This window comes from Cheilinus undulatus, linkage group 1, assembly GCF_018320785.1.
Source record: "Cheilinus undulatus linkage group 1, ASM1832078v1, whole genome shotgun sequence".
Taxonomy (NCBI): Eukaryota; Metazoa; Chordata; class Actinopteri; order Labriformes; family Labridae; genus Cheilinus; species Cheilinus undulatus.
In genome coordinates, this window is record NC_054865.1 from 12,034,176 (window position 1) to 12,058,301 (window position 24,126).

The following is a 24,126-nucleotide window of genomic DNA, read 5'->3' on the forward strand; positions in this document are numbered from 1 at the left end:
AAATGTAAAACAATGACGTAATAACCAGAGGATTTGTGTGGCTGAGCTGTTACATCATCTGTAAGCAAGAGAAGCTGTGAAAGCCACAGGGCTTATGGTGTTTAGATATCCTCACACACAACACATAAACAAACAAACACACACTGTCAGCCCATGATCGACATTAGAGCTGCATCTGACCAGCGAGAGGCTCGGCACAGCTGCATCACAAGCTGGAAGGCATGGTTGACATATGTGAGTTTAGCAAGAAACATTGTGCAACAATTTCCTTTTCTTGCAACTTAATGCCCCTGCAGGTTTGGATAGATTTTAATCTTTTACTCCTCAAAACTACGTCACATTTCAGGGTGAGCTGCAGGTCTGAATGGCAACAGCCAGTTTTTTTTAACCCAACTCAACCTGAAATTTGTCCTGCCAGCACACTAGTAAATTAACATGAGCTGATTTATGGATACAGCAGGAAATATTCAGGGAAACTTGCAATAAATAAGAGGGCAGTGGGGGGGGACTATTGTGTTCAGTGACCGATTTATTCAAGCATGCTGTGCAATCGCTGGACACTCTGCTTTGTGATGCCTTTGTTCACTGGTAATTTCTCTGCACTCATTTATTGATATGAATAGGGTTTCAACCACATATGGAATTGATTGAAAGGCAAAAGTTCTAGTTATAGCCTTGGACTTATGTTCTGCTCATTGTATATCATGCCCTAAAATCTCCCTCATTCAGCTGGGAGAGTCTCCTGCTGTGGGGAACAAGTGTGAATACCAACTCACAGGAAGCTGGTCTGATATTTCTGAGAAGTGTTAAGCAGTATACAGTTGAAACCAGAAGTTTACATACACTATATAAAAAGGCACATAAACTTTTTTTCTCACCGTCTAACATCAAATCAGATTAAACTTTTCCTGTTTTTGGTCAATTAGGATTACCAAAATTATTTCTATTTGCTAAATGCCAGAATAATGAGAAAAGGATTTTTTAAGGCAATTTTTATTACTTTCTTCAAAGTCAGAAGTTCACATACACTAAGATTACTATGCCTTTAAACAATTTGGGAAAGCCCAGATGATGATGTCATGTCTTTGGAAGCCTCTGATAGGTTTATTGACAACATGTGAGTTAATTAGAGGCACACCTGTGGATGTATTTTAAGGTACACCTGAAACACACTGCTTCTTTGTGTAATATCATGGGAAAATCAAAAGAAATCAGCCAAGATATCAGGAAGAGAATTGTGGACTTGCACAAGTCTGGTTCATCCTTGGGTGAAATTTCCAGATGCCTGAAGGTGCCACGTTCATCTGTTCAAACAATCATACGCAAGTATAAACACCACGGGAATGTCCAGCCATCATACCGCTCAGGAAGGAGACGGGTTCTGTGTCCCAGAGATGAACATACTTTGGTCCGAAAGGTGCATCTCAACCCAAGAACAAAAGCAAAAGACCTTGTGAAGATGCTGGCTGAAGCTGGTAAGAGTGTGTCATTATCAACAGTCAAACGAGTCCTGTACCGACATGGGCTGAAAGGCCACTCTCCCAGGAAGAAGCCATTACTCCAAAAGAAACATTAAAAAGCCAGATTACAGTTTGCAAATGCACACAGGGACAAAGACCTTAATTTTTGGAGACAGGTTCTGTGGTCTGACGAAACTAAAATTGAACTTTTTGGCCATAATGACCATCGTTACATTTGGAGAAAAAAAGGGGAAGCTTGCAAGCCTGAGAACACCATCCCAACTGTGAAACATGGGGGTGGCAGCATCATGTTGTGGGGTCGTTTTGCTGCAGGAGGGACTGGTGCACTTCACAAAACAGATGGCATCATGAGGAAAGAACATTATGTGGAAATACTGAAGCAACATCTCAAGACATCAGCCAGGAAGTTAAAGCTTGTGCGCAAATGGGTTTTCCAAATGGACAATGACCCTAAGCATACTGCCAAACTGGTTACAAAGAGGCTTAAGGATAACAAAGTCAATGTTTTGGAGTGGCCATCACAAAGCCCTGATCTCAATCCCATTGAAAATTTATGGGCAGAGCTGAAAAGTCATGTGCGAGCAAGGCGGCCTACAAACTTGGCTCAGTTACACCAGTTCTGCCAGGAGGAATGGGCAAAAATTCCTGCAAACTATTGTGAAAAGCTTGAGGAAGCATATCCAAAACGTTTGACCCAAGTCATACAGTTTAAAGGCAATGCTACCAAATACTAATGAAATGTATGTAAACTTCTGACTCTCAAGAAAATAATAAATAATTGTCTAAAAAATGATCTCTCTCATTATTCTGGCATTTAGCAAATAGAAATAATTTTGCTAATCCTAATTGACCAAAAACAGGAAAAGTTTAATCTGATTTAATGTTAGATGTGAAAAAAAAAGTTTATGTGCCTTTTTATATAGTGTATGTAAACTTCTGGTTTCAACTGTATGTGAGAAAACAGCAGAGATGTCTTGTACCTCTCTCTCTGTATGGACAGAAACATTTTCATGTGATAACTTTCCACCAGTTTTGTTGAATGTAGTCAAATCTGGCAATGGAAATCAAAGCATGCCAATTTTCATGACACCATGTCACCTGAGCCTATCTCCTGACCTTCACAAATGAGATTATTTGAGTGAATCTGCTTCATCTTGTAGTTATTTTGGCATTTTGACACATTTATAACTTTGATTAAATGTAAAATGTTTATTCTGGGTTCATAGTGTTGTAGTAAGACAGACTACAGTCAATGTGTGACTTGCTGCCTTTTCACAGAGAGGAGGGAAATTAACCGAGCCGCGTGCATCCTTGGGGATTATCATAAATCCAGACTTGATGGCATTTGAATTAATTACATTTATGCAAAAGGAGGATACTTGTCCAACATAAATAAATACAAATGATCCTGCTGTTACACTAGAGAGTAACCAGGGTTGAAAATTGTATGCTTATGTTAGAAACACATTTAGAATTGAGACCACATCTACAGTTACCGCTCTGTCGCCAAAACCAACAAAACAGGGACTTTAAGATAGCTGCAAATATAAAATTTGGATAAAAACATGAAAAAAGAAGTGTAGCCTATTAGAATATATTTCTGACATTTGTATGACGTTTACTTGTTTATGGCCCTTTAGGGTCTTAGCCCTGATAAAAACAGTGTCTGTATTCACCTCCTTAGGTTTTGATGTCAATTACACAGAAATATCTAAGATAAAATAATGATTGCATAAATATTCACCTTCTTAAAAAGTGACTGACCTAATTCAACAGAGGTCTTGTAGTCTCACAATTAGTAAAATGGGATCACCTGAGTGCAGTGAATGTGTCTCAGGTGATCGCAGTACAGACACCTGTGTCTGGGAGGTCCAGTCACTGGTTAATCAGCATTCCTGGCTACCATTACAACATGGAGACAAAAGAATACTCCATGCATCTCAGATAAAAAGTTATTGAAAAGTATAAGCCACTGAACATCCTGGAGAAATCCATCATCAAGAAATGGAAGGAACATGGCACATGGTGTAAATCAGCCTAGATCACGCCACCCCCACAAACTGAGTGAGTGTGCAAGAAAGACACCAATGAGAGGGGCCACCAAGACACCTATGACTACTCTGAAGGAGTTACAAGCTTCAGCAGCAGGGATGAGAGACTGTATGCAACAACTGTTGCCCAGGTTCACCAGTCAAAGCTTTATGAGAGAGTGGCAAAGAGAAAGCCACTGTTGAAGAAAACTTATTAAATCTGGACTAGAGATCACTAAAAGACATGTGGGAGACTACATGGTCAACTGGAAGATAGTTCTTTGGTCTGATGAGCAGCGTTAATTTTGGCAGCTATTTTTAATTTTTAATTTTTATCTTAGTCTTTAAATGAAATGCATTTTTAGTTTCAGTAACATTTTAGTCATTTCTGTCCTTTTTAGTTTTAGTCTAGTTTTAGTCGAGGAAAACTCAAAACTTTTCTTTCCTAAATCTGGTACCAAATCATGACAGTGTGCTCTATGCACCCTGGTAAACCTGGGCTTTCCACAGCTGAGAGGCAGAATAGCTACAGCTGCCTTGTTTTTTGACAGATTTACCAACAGTGTAGAAATACCAGATTTTGTACGTCCGACCAAAACTGCATTACATTTTAGTCTAGTTTTAGTCATCTTGACGAAAACTTAACTTAGGTTTTGTCAGTTTTAGTCATCACAGATCTATTTTTGTTAGTTTTAGTCTAGTTTTAGTCATCTTGACGAAAACTTAACTTAGGTTTTGTCAGTTTTAGTCATCACAGATCTATTTTTGTTAATTTTAGTCTAGTTTTAGTCATCTTGATGAAAACTTAACTTAGGTTTTGTCAGTTTTAGTCATCACAGATCTATTTTTGTTAGTTTTAGTCTAGTTTTAGTCATCTTGATGAAAACTTAACTTAGGTTTTGTCAGTTTTAGTCATCACAGATCTATTTTTGTTAGTTTTAGTCTAGTTTTTGTCATGGAAAAAAAAGGCTGCCGACCAACACTTTTAGTCAGTTTTAGCCGACGAAATTAACACTGCTGATGAGACCAAAATGCAGTCAACTATTTTACATATATATTTTTGTTTAAATGACATTACTTTGTAATGTCAATGACTTTTTTAAGGAGTTTCTTAGTAATTTTTGGGTCAAAAATCAAATTGACCATGACTGATTAATCAATAAAAGGGTTAAACATCCAGGGGGTGAATAGGAACTGTATCACCATATTACTGAAAAATAAATAAATAAAACTAACCAAAAGTAAGAAAAACTAAACTATTATAACTTTGACTGATAACAACAGCTTAAGCTTCAAATATCTTTAAAGATGTTTTCACACATGCACTCTTAAAAAAATATCAAGAAAATGGACAGGATGCTCCCAAAATCGTCCTTACAAGCATGCACTTACATGCCCCTATAAAACAGGCCTTAATGGCTGCAACATATTTACATGATGTAAAACTAACACAGAAATGGTGAACAAAGCAGACACCATGAAAATCTGTGCCTTCATTTTTCTGCTACATGTAGCTTGACACATTCACCATGTTAACGAATACGTAGAAGAGCCCACTGGAGAACAGAAAACATAATGAAGCAGTTTCATTACAAGCAGAGATCACTGGATGTGCACTGGTCACAGGATGTAAACGTCATCAACCCCTCCCACTCGGACATGTGGAATTTTCCTGAAATTCTAGCTGCTTTCTCACATCTGCTGACCCTGACCTCATGTGGAAGTGTGACCAAGGGGCTGTCAGGATAAATACTTGGGTAAAACGGGTGAAAATGTGGTCACACATGCAGTTCATCCTGCAAATGTCACTATAAATAAGACACACAGACAGCATGATGCACCTCTCATAGGGGGTTGTACCCAAACAAGAATAAATACAACATACCATCAGAATGACCCTGTAGCTTAAAATTGAAGGTAAAGTTGTTACATGCTGCTTTAAGGTGGGATATTGAATGAAGGCCCTTGGGTAAAGGATGCATGGGATTACTGGATTGTTGGAGGGGTGGGGGTGGACCCACCTTTGCAGCAGCCTGAACCCATGGTTGCCAGTCCCGAATCCAGCTGTAATGACGTCCCATCCCCCAAATTCACAAATCCACAGCACCAAAACAGAGACAAAACCAAGATGTCTGAACTTGCTGACTACCTGCACACCTGTGGCTAATCCTGACTCACACTTGTGCTTACAGACGGTGTGAAGGGAGTGAAGAGGGTGTGGACAGATGTCAACAACTACGAGGCTTTTTGGGGGGTAATCCTGCATCAGCACTGTGTCCCAGTTTGCCTCCAGCAGGTCGCTGCCATGTGAGGCTGCTGGCTGCAGCCATGAGGGAGGGAGACAACTGCAGGATTACATCTTTAGATTAGATTAGATTTCTCTCCCTCTCCTCGTTCACCCCCGCCACCCTCAATCTTTCTCTGTCCTCTTTTTTTATATTTTCATTTGTGTGTTCATCTTTTCTCATTTTCTCCCTGGGCCCAGTAATCCCAGAGTTATCTCAGCGCAACACAAACTACTCTAAAAGCACGATGCAGCGTCTGTGTAAGACTCTTTTTATTTCTGTTGACTTCTGTTTACAGTCTACAGATTTATTCTTCAACATCAGCACTGAATCTGTGAAGCTCTGTGGAAAAGTGACAGGAGCTGTAGATGATTTCACATCTTTAAAAGTGAAAGTTTTCCTCTATCATAATTTAAATCTGTGAAGATTGTCACATTCAACCCTTGATTCTTTTAAAACAGCAACCACACAATAAAGAAAACTAACACCAAGATGACAAAGATGCAATAAAATCATAGAATCTTTTTTAATATTTGTGTTTGTTCTTGTGAGAATCTTTCTGATCTTCACACCACCCTCACGCTTCTCTTTCTCTCATAGAGGAAAATCAATTTAACTCTCATATAATCTATGTATGAATACAGACGCCATCCTGCATTCAAATGGAATCTTAAACAGCATAAAGCTTTAAAAAGCCCTGGAGTGGGCTGTTTGAGTCCTCACTCAACCATGACGAGCTATATATAGCCTTTTATTAAATACCAGAATGTGAAAGTTGATCTAAAAGAAAGTGGAAATGGAATTATGGCTGTTTTATAATTGATGTTTTTTCATCAAAATCATAGATTTTCACAGACATATACACAAAAATTAGATGCCTCTTTTGTGCTTCTCTCATACATTACGCTGTTTTGGAGGAGTGAATCAACAGCTCCAACTGAGTGTTAGACAAATTTACAAGAGGTCTTTGTTTTGTCAGAACATCAAGACATGTTCTTAAGATTCAATATACTTGATTAGATAAATGCAAGTTTTCACACCAAAAGACTTTATTTTGTACAAATAGAAACCTTTGTTTTGAAGGCCAATAAACGACATTTTTGCAAAGGCTTATTGAAAAGTTCCCCACAATTTCCAACGGCTGTGCCGTCCTCCATGTCTAGTGTGTGTAGAGCGCTGCACAGAGGCATGCAACTCTAGTCAACGAGCAGAGATCAATGAAGATCTGCCAGTTCATGCAGGAATGATATGTCAACAGCAGACTATTTTACCTTTTTGGGGTTAATTTATCCCTTCCATTATGAGCCCATGATATCATTGCTTACGCCATGGGTGAGTACATTAAGAAGTTAAAAGGTTAATGTTTGTTTAAAGGATCTGTGGTTTTATGTAAATTTTTGGGCTAAATTTCCTCAAAAGTTAACTTTTCCTCATTAATGGCGTTGTAGCTCTGCTATGATTGGAAGTTTGTGCATCACTGTATTTTAAAAGAACCGGATACTTTACGTTTTGACTCCCCTGTTTGGAGGTTCCTGAAACATGCAGATTGATGCGATTTGGCGGCAGCTGATGCTGAAAACAGACATGCAGTGTATCTCCAGTGAAGTGGAGTGGAGTGGTGCTTCAGGGACTGAAGCCTGGCACACACTGAAAGATTTTTTTAAAAACTAAGCCGATCTTTTAATGTGATCATATGCTGATTTGGCACTTTGCTGCATCAGCCGTGGTCCTGTACAGCTCTGACCTCCTGATGGCCATTGGCCAGGCCTGCACAAGACAACGCCCCAAGTCTCCAAGTATCTTCCCAGCTGACCCCTTCACAATGCATGCGACTGCCCCCGAGGTCTGGTCCAATCCACTGGGTCCAGGGCACCCAGTATGCAGTGAGCTGGATCAGGCACCTGTAGAAGCACAGCTGCTGCGCCCGTATCCAACGGCGGACCCTTCCTTCCCTTTCTTGCACGTGTCAGCATTAGACACACTGTCTTGCCAATGATACCCAAAAATGCGCCAAAGAGAAGTCATCACAAAGTATAGTTAAGACTCACTAAAGTATTGTAAGACTGGGAGGACCAACTGAAAGACTCTGACTCTCGTCCACATGCTCAGATAACAAGAGTGTAACACCGCCTTGCCCAGAGAACCCATTGCTGGGCAAGGTACACCATATAATGACAGATTTAACTGTTTTGTTCTTATAGTGTGTGGTTCATTGTAACACAATAAACACAGTTCACCACACTAACAGTTTCATTCACCAACAACCAGTCTCAGCTCTCAAAACCCCTAATCTCACTAATCAAATGCAACTTTAGAGAAATCAAGTGATCAAGTCCAGCTCTTCTCGTTGTCAGTTTGTAAGTGGTATGCTTTATAGGACACATTATTTAAATACTCTTATTGTCCCACAAATCAACAAGTTGCTTCTCCATTTCTGATGTCCATCTAACTTTATGCTTCATGTTTGCTAACGCCAGCTTGGCTGTGTTAGTTGTGCTTCCTCCTTCAGTCGCCTTGCTTCATGACTGGCTATTGTAATAATTCCTCTGATGTCAGTTTGGCTGTCCTTTGTGTTCCCCACCACACAGTGGGATTTCCGATTGTAAATGTTGGACATGTTTATATTTATGACCACACCTCCCTCAGACAGCACACACCTCGCACCACAGGAAGATCGAGCTACCCTTTAGAACCATATGATAATCTGGCCTTTCTTTGATTTTGGTAGAAGGAAGAGAGAAGGAAGGAAATCTGACCCAGAATTGGTACAATTATCTTGCAGTGTGTGCCAGACATGAAGAAGCATAATGCATTCACATAAGGAAATATAAATCTATTTTTTTCTGAATTAATGCACTAATAATTCTGATTTTTTAAAATTCTGTCTTTTCAATGACAGAGGTTATCTCATATATTATCACATAAGCAGCCTAAATGGAGTTAAGCTTGTGTTGGGCTTTTCTGGTCTTGAAAACTGAAAGCACTTTTACACTGCCTGTAACACCGAGCCATGCACTCCACATCCATACACTGATAGCTGAGATTACTATGAATTAGAAAACAGTCAGTCCAAAAACATCCATACACATTTAAACGCTGCCGACCAAGCAGTGGGAGTAAATTGGGGTTGTCTTGCCCAAGGACACATAGACTTGTGACTACAGGAGTCAGGGATCGAACCCACAACCTTCCAACTGCCAGATGACTGACTCTAACTACTGAGCCACAATCACCTATCAAACTATGATAAGTGACAGATTAGGCATCTGGAATTTGAGCAAATGTTGCAAGAACCCCCCCCCTAACTATGGGCTGTTTAGGGCCACTTGACATGGTTCATAATTCCACTGACAGAAATAACATGATTAAAACACATAAAATGCTTAGAGAACTGTGTTATAAATATTTTATCATTGCTAGATCTCCTGCTGTCATGGTCTTACATTCATGTTGGGTGGCTGCTACACCCCACTCCAAAATGGTGCCAACATGGACAAGTTCTTCCTGTAGTGGCCATTAGCAATCTAGCCAGCTTCTACGTGTAAATTTCTATGGTTCAGGTCCTTAAATTTTCAAAGTTCCTGATGGGCCTAATTACCATACTTAATCCTGTGTACGCACATGTAATAAAACACATAAAAGCTTTAACTGGTTTGCCCCAAAGCCTCAACACCAAACCCAAAACTAAGCATCAAGCTGTTTACAGACAATACCAATCAATGAAAGAATCATGAAATCAATCAGATCGTTTTCTTCCTGAAGACTCACACAGTTCACTCAACACCTCTGGAAACCGACCAATCAACTACCACCACATGATATCTCCCACTGGCCGAGGCATTGATCATTTTCTCCCGGCCTAATCGCCTGGGTGTAAACACAAACTTTCATCCTCTTGGCAACGCTCTGGTAATCCCACAGAGGGGATTATAGCAGGAGGTCATTTAGGAGGATCAAACCATGGGGAGATTTGAAATGTATCCCAGGGGAGATTCAGGAAAATGCACAGGGCCGCTGAGGAAGAATAGGTGTAGGGATAGACGGACAAATGGAGGAGAAGAAATGAGGAGAGCCCTCTGTGGTGCTTACCTATATCAGACTCTTTGTGGTTCTTGATGAGTTCAGCAAGCTCAAAGTTCCCGGCAATAATGGCCACCTGCAGAGAGAGAAAGAGACGAGGGGAGAAAAGGATGACACACAGCTGGTCTTTGAGAATACTTCTGAAGGCAGGTGGGTAAATCCATCAACAGGCACATGAGGACGGGAAATAAAATGAATTTTTAAAGGAAACCTACTGGGAAAGAAGCCTCTTGTTGATTATTCTTAGATTATCTAAACAATTATTTATCTACTCGTCCTTGCTCTGTTTCTATCAAAGTATAAAAGATGTTTCTTCACAACAGCATGAGGTTTTTCCTCTCCCTCTTAGTTTGAACTTTCAGTGTTCATGGATTTAATCATCTGAAGGCAGGATGTAGTAATCTGTGACACAAACACACACGTGTACGAGACAAGACTCACACGACACACTGGATAGCCTTCACACAATGAGCACGTGTGAAGTCACATGTTATCATGGAGGAGAGAGAGTCAGAGCTGTTACACACTTATCATCTGTCAGTGTAATTACTGAAGAAAGTTTTAGGTTCCTTCTATTCAGAGAAGATCTGAAAAATCACATTTTAAGAGTGAGATTTTCCAGTTTCATAGATCTATATAAGATATTTTCACTGGTAAAGGAAGGGTAAACAAGCACAGATTTTAATGCATGAAAACCATGAAATATTAATCAATGTATTACAAAAGGAGAATGCTAACCAAATGAATATAAAGTCATGAGTTTCATACCTTATTCATATCTCCAATCAACCTTTTAAACCCAAACTGTTTTTTAAACCATTTTGTCTCACCTGGACTTATTGTCGTAAAAATGTTGTAAAACATTAACCCTGTGGTGCACAGTCAAGCTCTTAGCATCCTTTAGTCAGCACAACCTGGGCTATAAGAAAATGTTTGCTGCAGTTATTTCACTTGAATCTGAAAAAATGTTAATTGACTGTAAAGACAAGAAAAAAAAGAAAAAAAAATTAAATGGAAATGGAACTCAAGTTTTTTATGTGTGACAAACAGGAAACAATAATGACTAAGACTTTTCTTTTTTGCCCAAAACTTTCTCCAATCTCTTGTGGACCAAAAAGTGAAGTAATAATCATTGTGACAAAAAAATCCTTCAAAATATTGAAACTTTTACAAAGAAAAGTCCTTGTGCTTCTTTGCATTGGCTGTATTTGTGCAATTATTCAGAGCAGTGACACAGAGGGCCACATCACAGCCTCTCTTTCTCACTATTGTGAGCTATTCAGGCCGTCTCCTCTATGATTTTAGTTGTTAAGGCATGTGTACAGAACAGCCTAGCATTCTTTGTCAAATGCCATCACAAAGCACTGTAGGATATAAAATGGTGCAGTAGCTGCTAGTGGAAGAAACGATTAAAAATGGATTATAAAATGGATAAAAAGATTGTACATGTCGGATTTACTGGTGTGGATTTCATCTTTAAAGTCCCTGAAAAGTCATCAAAGTTCCAGGCTCGCTGGAATCGCCTCTGTAAGGATTCTTAAGGCGTGGATAGCGCCATTGGAACAACACATCAGCTAGCTTTAAAAGGGAAAAAGTAAGAAGATATGATTCATGGCTAAAAGTCATTTAACTTTTAATAACCTCAGTCCCTTTTGTCATATACTTCAATGTCAGTCTCGAGGGGTTAAAGCAAAAAAAAAACACAGGATTTTTTTGTGCTCTTTGGTGCTCACCGAAGGTTTCTCAGTGCAACTGCACTTTCATAAAACGTAATATAATCTGAGAATCCACTGGATTTCATCATCTATCACTGTATGAAAGATGCAACATGCCTCTGAGAGCGGCCAGTGTTATCAGTGCTAGCACAACCAGCGCTCTGCCCTCTTTGCAGGTTAATATCAACATTCCTGAGCTGAACATCATCACTCAATGCTTTGGTTATATGTGTGAGTAAATCCTGACATGGCCTCTGACCAACTTTGTGCCCATTTTCTGGACCAAAATAGTGCTAAACCTCACTTTTCCCATGAGATACTATCGGTGCTATAAGCTCAACATTGTTTACATCAGTTTGCCTTTTTTTCTATTCCCAGTCCTTTAAAAATCCCTCACAGGTCATTCAGATACAAAGCCCCATCTTTCTACAATCATCTTCACCTCTCAATGAACTCAGATAACCTCTCTTAGAATAACCTGCGCATGCTTTTAATTCTTGTGATGCCCCTTCAGCTTATTTGCTGACAACTGATCGACTATAAATCACTCAGTTTATTGTTGATGTAACCATATTCTTTCTTCCTGGTAATTTTTTCTAAATATTTTGTATTTCAGTCAGGAACACTCTCATCATACATGTTTAACAATTTCATTGCAAAATGGATACAGTTTTACTTGGCAGAGAAGGCTCTGCTCAAAAGATGCTCCCTGGGTTACTCAAGCAGCATGCTTTGACTTTTCAGGGAGTGCATAGCTAGAACCCCCCATATAGATGGATACATCAATGACAATGCATACTGAATACGATAAAATTAGCTCAAAAGCAATTAATCCATAGTTCCATGAATCTGAATATGAGGGTGTAACAGCTTTATGCTATAAAGGAGGAGGCTGGGGTGGAGGAGGTTAAGCTTTCCCAGCAGCAGAAGCGTGGTGCATCAGCATTAATGCAAGCAGGGATTAGTGAGAAGTGCATCATATTCAAATACACCACTGAGAAAATGAGCTGTGATTGGCTGTGGGAGCTGGGAGGCGATAATTAGGATCAGCTGGCTGTCAGCTGATATCTAAGGGTATATGATGTGGGTGGGAATGGGTAAAGTAGCTCTATTTGTGTCTGTTATATGTACTGTGTGTTTGTTTTGTGATTTGTTTCTGCATTTGTATTTGCATAGTTAGATCTGAATCCAAGGGATGTCCTTGAAAATGAGATGCTCCTGTACATCTCAAGCTGCTGTCCTCCAAGCAACTTCAAATTTAAAGAACATGATAAAATATGAAACTTAAAAATAAATATACTTCACATATTTGATGCTTTTTAAATGAATTATTTATTTATATTTTTTACTTTTATGCACACTTTTGTGTTTTTAGTCTTATTGTTTTCTTTTGCAATGTTTATATTTTTGGATTTAGACCTTACTTTTTTAGTTTAAATTCAGATTCTTCACTCTATTTAATTGATTTAATACAAATGCTTATTTTAATTAAAATCCCTGAGAATTGAATCATCTTTGTTTCAACAGAAGCACTTTTCTATCTGACACTGATGAGCACAGAGCTGTATGTTCTCTGAGCATCCACTAGGGTGCAGTAGAGAGGTTTCTACTGGAGCAGGCTGGAGGGGTTGTCACACCGTCACTGACCCAGATCATCCAGCATGTTGTCATGTTTGCTGCGGGTGCAGAGCTCTTGGGGTGTTACCGGGTTTACAGTACGCTTCATGTCAGGAGCACTGGTGTAAAAATACTCAGGTTCACTCTCCTCTGGTATCCTGCACACTAACACTCTCACACCTCAAGGGAAACCCAGCAGCGTTATATAAGCAGCCTGCTCTGATTCCTGGAGAACACAAACTCAGGAGGTAGAGAGAGGGAGTGATGAAGAGCAGGTGTATTATTAAAGCAGAGCTAGCTTCAGTAGTATCACTCTGCCCCCTCCCTCCACACTTGACCTTTTCCTCATATAAATAAAAACGCAGCTTTTCCCAGAAAAGCCACTGGGGAGTCTCTAACGAGGATGTTTTCAGCAGGAAGAGCCTTTTGAATTTTTCAACACAGCACATTAATATACAATATATTCCAGACTTTTTCTCCCTGATAAAAAAAATGCTTACTTTCAACAAACTATGAGTCAATAAATGTAATCTCTCTCCTGATTTTTTCATGCTGGAAAATGTGATGTTTCCTGTGAAGGGATGAAAGAGGGGGTTGTATCTTCCATGATGAAAGCTGACTTGGAGGATCTCCCTCACTGAATGCAGCAGCATGTGACACAAATATGACAGGATATTTTCTCCCTAAGGACCCGGAGCTAAACACGGGATTGATCGTGGCGTCAGGGAAAAGTGACAGATGAAGTCGTCATTTTCCATCTGACCTGAAAACTGAGTGATGCATGACTTACTGTGTTTGTACAGACATTTGAAGGATTTATCAGGGCCACAAACTGGCAACATAACTCTAAATTATTTGTGCAATATCAGGATTTTTGACAAGAGCAAATCCACAGAGATACATAGAGGACTAAAATATCCACAAGATGGTGCAGGAGATCTTTACTTGTTACTATTTTTAGATCCAGTATCCTGTAAATGGACAAGAATGGACCTAGGAAAAAAAGACTGTAATCCTATTGTGGCCATGTTCCTATGATGTCACACTCTGGATGAGAAACTCAAACACTGTCATCATGTCCTACTGTTATATTCTCTGTCATTTCTCATACAACAGTCAGTATTTTGACAACTGTTTTTTTTTTCATTTCCCAATGGACAGGCAAGTGCAGAGTCAGTGGATGCTGAAATCAAGTGAGAGATCAGAACACAATTTATATTTAAATTGTGATGGATATGCTAGTATAGGTATTCAGTCACTTCCTAGTAATAATTTTTGCTTCATTTTCACAGACATAAAATGGCTTGTAACAATCAAAGATATTTAGAATTTAATATTTTGCCACACCTGTTAATTTTTGAATTCAGGTGTCTCAATCAGACCTGTTGCCACGGATGCATCAAATCAAGCACCTAGCTATGCTGCAAACATTTGTGATACAAAATAGGTTGTTCTGAAGAGCTCAGCGACTTCAAGCGTCATACTGTGATTGCTGCAAACTATTGCAATCAGACAGTTTGTGAAGTTTCATCCCTGCTGGATATTCCACAGTCAACAGTAGGTGATATCATTTGCAAGTGGAAGCATTTAGGAATAACAGCAACTATGCATAAAAGTCTGAACTTCCACTGGCATCAATCTAAGCACAAAAACTGACTGTTCAGCAGGAGCTTCATGGAATGGGTGTCCAAGGCAGAGCATCTGCATGCAAGCCTCACATCACAAAGTCCCGTACCAAGTGTTGGATGGAATGATGCAAAACACACCAACACTGGACTGTGGAGCAATAGAGTGACAAATCACGCTTCTCTGTTTGGCAGTCAGATGTGTGAGTCTGCATTTGGTGAATGCTGGGAGAACGTTACCTGCCTGACTGCATTGTTCCATCTGTGAAGTTTGGTGGAGGAAGGATAATGGTATGGGGCTGTTTTTCAGGGTTTGGGCTAGGCCCCTTATTTTCAGCGAAGGCCGGACGTAACCCCTTTAAGACCTCCCTCTATAAAAAGGGTTTTAAAGTTTTATAGAGGTTATGCATGTGACATCATAAGCGGTCAAGTCTCTGCTGTTGCAGCCACTGAGAAGCAGACAGCTCATGGAGGCACAAATCAGTAGCGAGTAATCAGCAAATAGCTTTATTTCAGCTGAAAATTACCATCCTCTTGATAATAACATCTTGATCCTCGGCTGATGGAATACATTTGTAATAGCGTATGGAGACATAACATTACGTCTGTAAAGTCACAAGACGAAGCTGTGGAATTACAGGAGCTATTACAAGCATCAGTTAGTGAAGAATATCATCTAAACCTGGCTCCATTCATTAGGAATGAATGAGTGCAGGAGAAAGTTAGTTCTTTACAGCTCTAAATGGATCTCTATGCTGCAATTTTCATCTGATTATTTCTACATATATTGAGTATGATCCTTACACAACAAAGTGATTTTTAACACAGTTCAACAGATTCCCCTGGGATGGAGGCGATCACAAATTACTCCATCTGCACAGACAACGCCATACACTAGGAGGTCTGCAGGATTAAGGGAGACAAGAGTCCTGTACTGATCTAAGAGGATAGCTGAACCTTTAACATATAAAAAAATCAAATTTTGTCACAAACATGCTTTGACTTAAACCAGTAATAGACTATCAACAGAATAAAACTTGTTCGGTAAGAGACGGAGTGAAGATGTGCAATTTATGATCAAGCCTGTGCTAAGAAACAGCTCTTTGAGTGCCAATTTCCTTTCCTCCAGTCTTTATCGTCATTTATCCACATTTAAAAAGCCAAACTGTGGCCAAACGAAGAGCTGTTTGGGAGAAACTCAAACAGCTCCACTGAGCTAAGCCAACTGATTTGGATCTCTAAAATGAGATGCATGTCCAACCAGAACGAGCGAGGCTGTATGGAGATCAGCTGAGTTTAATGTGCTAAACCATGATCCAAACCCACGCTTTGTGAAAATGGACCATATCAGCACTGTGTTACGACACTCATCCAGGCTTTAGTTGGAGGCTGTTTCTCCATGAGTTTTAAAAGCTCATGGTGGCTGGATAGACCAGTGGTTTACATTGCTGACTTTGATACAAGAGACTGGGTTCAAGTCAGGACAAAGTGGGTATTCAGCATGGACGCTTGGGCAAGATCCTTAACGCCATGAACACCTGTCTATGTCACAGATGTGCGTCACTTTGGATAAAAGCATCTGCTACATAACACTGTAAAACTTAAAAATTTTGTCTGGATATTTCGCTACTTTTGGGACAGAAAGCAAGTTAAGAATTAAGAATGATTTTAATTTTGCATAAGTCAGTCATACACAGCTCAAAACATGGTGTGTTTGGTTGTGTTTCTCTGTAGAAATCACTACTTATGTTGGGTGTTATCCACCTCTGCATGACATTGTCTACAAAGAATCTTTAGATCAGGGGTCATCAACTCCACTCACACAAGGGCCAGCTTTTGTCTGAGTTAACATACGCTTCTAAAAATATTATTTCTTTTATAAATGAATAGAAATTTAACCTTTAACAGTGAGGCACTATATTTATGACCTCTTAAATACATATCACCTTTACTGAATCCTGCCACAAGGGGGAGATTGAGATATTTTAGCTACATGTATCTGGGGCCTTTTTAATGTCTATCAGCGAGTTTGATGCTAATAAGCTATGCCATTATTGGTCAAATACACATGCAGAAAACAGATCTTTTGTGTAGATTCTCAGAGAGGAAAATTGCACTCAAAAAGAGCCTAAAAAATGTGGTTTTAATCAAGACACGAATGATAAGTATTTTTTTTACCATGCCAAATTACAGAAATACAATACCTATATGCTTCTTTATTTAAACAGTTGTAGGGTTTATTTAAACTTTAAGAAAAAAGTTTTAAAAAAATGCATAATTTTTTTTTTCCATTTAAAATTTTCATAAGTTTTTAAGCAGAGGAGCATATAGTTACACCCTAAATGTTCAATTTTATGAGAGCCTGAAGCAGAAAGAGTTAACAAAGAGAGCTCTGACTGTAATGTAAAGCTTTGTGTTGCCATTTTACCTCAGAAAGCCTGGGTATATAGGGCTGGCTTTGTAGTACTCCTACATATGGGGGCCTTTGTCTTGTGTTTCCTCTTTGTTTAGGGAAATATAACTGCAGACTTCTACAATAAAACCAAAGACTGTCCTGTCATCTCCACTTTGCTTTCTCAAATCTGTCTTAAATGCAGCTTAAAGGTCTTAAAATGTTCAGGGGAAATAAAGCAAAGAAAAAATTAAGCCAAGAAGTCTTTAATTTGAGGTTTTCTTTGATATAGAATGATGTTCCTTATGGTAAATTGTGGTCCCATTTAGACCCAATTCAAAAAAAAAAAAAATAATTTATTAAGCTTAAAAAAGAACAAAGCCCACAGAGCTATTTCATCAGCTTCATTCTAGTAGATGACATAATAGGATACAAAGTCAGGTATCCAATAAAAAACAGGAAACTCTGTCCCAATTTATCCCTCATTATCATTCCACCACCCACCATCACAACCACTACTGCCATCACCACCATCACCACCCCCGCATCGATTCTTTTCCTGTTCTCCCCTGGTTGCCATGGAGACAAATGGTTGTGTATAACACAATAGTAAGCCGGGGGGGGGGGGGGTATGGAGGGGGAGCAATGTGGTGGGAGAGCAGCTTGCAGCTGAGTGAAACATCAGCAGAGGGAACGAGTCTGCACGAGCAAAATTATGAGGATATGGGAGCGGAGGCATTCAGGAGATAGGAAATTAATCCAAAAATAATGGAGAAAAAAGTCATGGAGTAAAGAAATAGAGGGCTTAATGTTAAAAAGGAAGAACGACCCAACATTTACAAACTTTAATAGCTACTTAAACAGCAGTTCAAAAGTTCTGTGAGTGCTGTGCCACATATAAGATGTACCAAAGTGGACTGACCAGACTTAGAAAATGAGTCAGATATTTCCACAGAGTCAAAAAACTCAATTTTATATAAATTCAGTCGGACATCTGAGTTATTCCGTGGCAAATATGGAAAATCTGACATCAAATTTACCTTTTACAAGACTCTCTCAATATATTTTAAGACCTCACTGCATCTTCAATTTCAAACCTTTTACTGTATAAGTCAGGGGATGGATACAACAAAAAATGTAAAGGCACTGAACATGCCCCAGAGTTCAGTTAAATCCATCATCGAGAAATGGAAGTAATGTGCAAAACTGCCTAGATCAGGCCGTCCTCTTGCACTGAGTGACTGTGCAAGAAGGAGACTGGTGAGTGGGGCCGCCAAGACACCTATGACTACTCTGAAGGAGTTACAAGCTTCAGCAGCTGAGATGAGAGAGACTCTGAATACAACAACTGTTGCCAAGGTTCTTTACCAGTCAAAGCTTTATGGGAGATTGGTAAAGAGAAAGCCACTGTTGAATAAAACTCAGATTAAATCTGGACTAGAGTTCACCAAAAGGCATGTGGGAGACTCCATGGACAACTGGAAGAAAGTTCTTTGGTCTGATGCGACCAAAATGTTACATTTGGCAGACACCACACACCGCACATCACCACTAACACACCATCTCTGTGAAGCATGGTGGTGGCTGCATCATGCTGTGGGGATGCTTCTCAGCAGCCGGCCCTGGAAGACTTGTAAAGGTAGAGCGAAACATGAATGCAGCAAAATATGGTTAAACCTGGTGGACAATCTTATTGATCTTGTTATGCAAGAGAATTAAGGGGGGAGGAGATTTATTTTACAGCAAGACAATGACACGAAGCATACAGTGAAAGCTACACAGAAATGGTTTAAAGACAACACGGTGAATGTCCTGGAGTGGCCAAGTCAAAGCCCAGGCCTCAATCCAATAGAGAATTTGTGGCTAGACTTGAAAAGAGCTGGTCACGCCCAATCCCCATGCAACCTGACAGAGCTTGAGCAATTTTGCAAAAAGGAATGGAGTAAAATTTCAGTGTCCAGATGTGCAAGCCTGACTGAGAACTATCCACACAGACTCAGTGCTGTGATTGCAGCCAAAAGTTCATCCATAAGGGTGCATATTTTTTTTGTAGGTACTGTACATTGGTGACGGTTATGTGCATGTTTTGTGCAGATTGTAAAACAAAAATGTGACAACATAGTCAAGAAAATGCAGGAGTATTTTTTATTGTAGTATGCAATAAGTCTTTCCTTGAGATGCCAGTAGTGCTAACATGAATAGACTCTGTGCTTCACTAAAAGCTGCTTTTAATTTGCAAAATCCTCTGAAATGTTAACCAGTATCAGCCCCAGGCTCAGCTCACACACCTTCTCCTCTAACCACTTCTCAGAAAACAGATATCTTCACATATCAGGAACACAGCAGAGCTTTAAGGATGCACTGATAGCCCTCTAGGCCTAAACATAAGTGCAGACTGATGCCAGATCTGGTGGCGCTCCATCAGAATCTCACTCATGATAAAAACTAAATAGTTGACAAGGAGGCTTTCAACCCAACTGAGGCAAGGCTGCAGCACAACATCCTGATGAGCACAGAGGAAACTGGGCCAGCTGGGCTTGGGAGCATCCTAACACCTACAGCAAAGCCAGGGGAAAGGAGAGGCAACGGCTAAGTCAGGAGGAGGTGTGGGCTGAAAAGGAGGAAGTTCGTCTCAGCAGGAAGGTGGGCATAGACGAGCAGGGGGCCTGGATCAGGTGTGAGCATTCTGCTGGCCGGAAAATCACCTGGACAGAGCTGTGGAAATCTGAGCCACTCTAATTCAAGCTCTTGGTCTTTCTCAAGTCCTTCCAGTCTTTTCACCTGGGGCCTGGTGGACTCACCTGCCAGTCAACTCTGCCAGAAGAGAGGGTTGTTGGAGCACATTCTGAGCTGCTTTCCTAAATCTTTGGGAGAGGGCCGGTACTGGTGGCACCATGACCAGGCAGTAGCAGACACCATCTGTACAGGCATCAGTTCCAGCAAGTAGCAACACCCCACAAAGAGCCTCATCTCTTCTGTTCATGCTGGGGGGAAGGCTCATCCCTAACTGAAGGTCCAGGGAGGGCTTCTCTCAACAGCAAGAGACTGGTAGTTCCTGGTTGATCTAGGAAGGCAGCTGAAGTTCCTGGGCACTATTACATCTACCACACTGAGGCCAGACATGGTCTTGATGTCTGAGGCAACCAAGCAAGTAGTGTTGCTGTTTACAGTCCCCTGGGAAGACGGAGTAAAAGAGGTGTAAGGGAGGAAAAGATCCAAATATGCATCTCTGGTAGCAGTGTCAAAAGCAAGGGTGGAATTCTCTCTGAGGGCCTATCAAAGTAGACTGTGCAGGCTTTGCAGGGTGATCTCCAACACTGAGTACTTGAACTCTAGGGATCTGTGAGCAGCAGAGAGGAGGCTTGAAAAGGCTTCCCGGAGGCTCTGGATTACGAGGGGTCATGTGTGGCATCATGAGCAACCTAGACACAAGTTGAGGCCTGATTATCCCCAGCTAGGTCGCCTGGGAGAGGGTGTCTGATAAGACCTGAAACCCCCAATGACACAAGATCCAATACTGACAAGGTTGCAGCACAAGGGGTATCATGTAACTACTGTAAAAACAAACTGATTTTTAAAGATGAAGACACTGAGAGAGGGAACCAAGACAATGTATAAGTCCAAATAACACAGAAGAGCCAGTATTTCCTTGAAAACACAACAAAAGAGGACTTTACATCCAACGAGAGCAGCTGCACCACATGAAGGTAAAGAAATTAAATATTCTCTTTGTTTCTCTGCAGAGCACTTTCAAAGGACCTGCACAGCAGATAGAAGCTACAGGGGTCAGAGCAAGGCAAGACTGACAACTAATAAAAGGCTGAAGGCGTTTTTCTTGCAGACAGTTATGAAACAGAAATATACAAGATTTATATTATTGGCATAATATGGGAATTGGCAGGTATTGACTTTAAAAACTCCTCAGCAGATATGAACATTTCTGCTGATTTTAACAGTCAATATCTTGGCTGTTGGTACATTTTGGCAGAATGTGGGAATAAGTTTGTGCAGTTTTAGCAGAACGAACAGATAAACTGGAGCCGGAGTTGGATTATTTTTAAATCCTCATTTCTTAAACTTCAAGTGTGTTCTCAAGAATGAAGATCTAGTCCCGCAGTCTGCTGCACCAGCTGTGTGTAAGTTATGTTTTAAATTCTGGTGCACAGTCCAAACTAAATCCTTTGCTGAAACTAATGAATAATAATAATAATAATAATAATAATAATAATAATAATAATAATAGCTTGTACTTAAATAGCGCCCTTCATGAGATCCAAGGCCACTTTACAGAGGAGTGGAAAATAAGACACGACACAAAAGACAAACACTAAGTTGAGTGTATGTAGGGGGCAGGTTTAGGAGAGACTGTAAACTGTGGTGAACAGGTGGTGCTTGAGGAGTTTTTTTTAACGTGTCCAAGGATGGAGCATCGCGGATGTTTTCAGGAAGGGAGTTCCAGAGGACGGGGGCTGCAGTCCTGAATGCTCCATGTCCATAGGTGCAAAGTTTGGTGGTGGGAACAGTGAGAAGGCCAGTGTCTGAGGACCAGAGGCTCTGTTGGGGTATATGGATGAAGAACTTCAGTTGTTCCATTATTTGGTTTCACCACAGAGACATAAGGCTTATTTAAAACTAGTCCAAACTGACCGAACTACTGTTGCAGATGTGACTTTTTCCTTTTATCTGACCACTGGTGAAAAATACTTTGTTAATGAAGTGTCTATTACAGCCTCTTGTTTATTATTGTCTCTAAATTGGCTAATGGCTGAGAATGACTGGTGCTATTTGCTAATTTTCCCCAGATAGGAACAAAAGTGTATGCAGTAAGCATTTTGATTGGGTGATAGCTAACGCCTACACCGTAAACCTAGAGTCAGTATAAAATAAGAGTAAGAGCGAGTGGTGAAACCATCAACAACATAGATCATTTTACACTGCATTACACTTACTGGGAGTTAGGCTTAAGATTTATGATGATAGATGCAGCAACCTATAGCTGATCCTCTGCTAGTCTGATTCTCTAAACTTGACGAGAGCCTGTCTCTTGTGTTATTTCAAGCACTTTTTCAGGATTTCAGGAATTTGAAGAATTAACTTTGATTTCAAAGAACAACTTTCATTAGAATAAAGAAACAGAACGATTCTCCCGCAGGAGATCCCAGATGACCTTTATAGTTAGGAACAACACTCTGGTCCAGTGACTTAAGCATTACCACCTGAAAGCTTCCAACTTCAATTTGGCATTCTTACCTCTGTGACAAATGAATTTTTCCAATTTTTCCTAATTTGAATAGAGGCACACCCCTTTTATGCCCATATAAGGGCATTAGACTGCAGGCCTGAGTGCACTCAGGAGTGAGAGGAAGAGTAGTGAGATGTCAGTAATGTCCAGATTAAAATGAAAACAATCTTATATTCCAAGAATTATTCAGATCTATAGAGGATGCAGTGCTGCTTGACATGAAACTGTCATGGGCCGATTAAACATATTCAGTAGCAGCAGTTAATATTAGATGTATGATTCAAATACAAAAATTAGATGCTATCACCCTTTTAGGTAATGCTGTCAACAGTTTTATAAAGTTTTCAATACAAAAATTCCTACAAACATGCTAAGCTTATATTCATGATTTTACATTTTGCTGTTAACATCAGACATTGCACAGTTACATTCATACCATATCTGAGTCACGTATTTGTGCATTTTTTTTTTCACAAGATAGAGGTGGCGAATTGCTAAAAATGCAGTCAATTCTAATTTAGAAAACAAGTTATTGTTTTTCTAATTTTATCATATTTGATAGATGATCATGCAAAATTATTATGTCCATAGTTAAAATTCATACAGAGACCGTATGGCACTTAATGCATTTTATCCACAACTGGACAGGTGCCATAGAGTGCCATCTTTCTCAGCTGGTGGGTTAGAACCCAAAAGTGTATCACAATGCCATTTTTAAGTGGGTCCCAAAGGTGTTTCAGGAATAAAATGTGTAGCTAAAGGTCTATGATGTGCTTTTATTTTGAAGGTTGTTTCAATCTCTGTGTTCCACTGAATCTTTTTTTTTTTTACCATCCCAAGTTCAAAATACCCCTCTATTCAGTGAAAACACTTGGTTAGGATTGAAAAATGTAAGAATTTGGGTTTGAAAAATCCCTAAAGAGGTGGTGGTGGCTCATGACACCAGACCAGGGCACTTTGTCAAATTGTGTCCACTCAGAGGGCACCAAAGACAGTTCTTTGGTAAATTTGGTCTATTAAGACAACACAGACAGGCAAATTTTGTCCACAAAAAATGGCACCAAAGAAGGCACTTCATCAATTTTTGCCCTCTTAGAGGTCGCCAAAAAGGGCACTGTCAACTCTGTCTACTGAGTGGGCACTGAAGAGGGGCTTTTGGGAGATTTTCTCCATTGAGAGGGCAGTAAGGAGGACACTTTGTTCAATTTTGTCTGAAAAACAACTGAAGACGACACTTGGCAAATTCTGTCCACTTACAGGGCACCAAATATGGCACTTTCACAGATTTTGTCCACTTATAAGGGACCAGAGAGAGCACTTTGGCAAATCTGGTCCAGAGGTTGTCAAAGAAGGCAAACATCTCTCAACTGAAAGGCCACTAAAGACGCCATTTTGGCAAAGTTTTTCCACTTACAGGACTCTGAAAAAAGGGCATTAAAAGGCATTGAAAGTGTCACTGTCAAATGTTGTCCACTTGAAGTGCATTAAGGAGAACACTTTGTCATGTTAATCTAGCATAAAGCCATCCAAAACACCACATTTTAGGGAGTTTACCAAACATAAGGGTGCCTCAGTAGATCAAACTATGATCTGCTAATCTTTGGGAAAAAATGGCAAATGGATTGTCAGTGGTAACTGTGGTACATGCCTTTGAATAAT

The 24,126-nt window shown here is 40.0% G+C and overlaps 1 protein-coding gene across 1 annotated transcript in view; it reads right to left on the reverse strand.

The window, feature by feature from the left end:
• LOC121506994 (SH3 and multiple ankyrin repeat domains protein 2-like) overlaps positions 1-24,126 on the reverse strand; it is a 351,623-nt gene that overhangs the window by 246,132 nt on the left and 81,365 nt on the right. Inside the window, exon 9 of the mRNA XM_041783083.1 lies at positions 9,886-9,952. Coding sequence (XP_041639017.1) covers positions 9,886-9,952 — 67 coding nt within the window. The remainder of the gene's footprint in view (positions 1-9,885; positions 9,953-24,126) is intronic.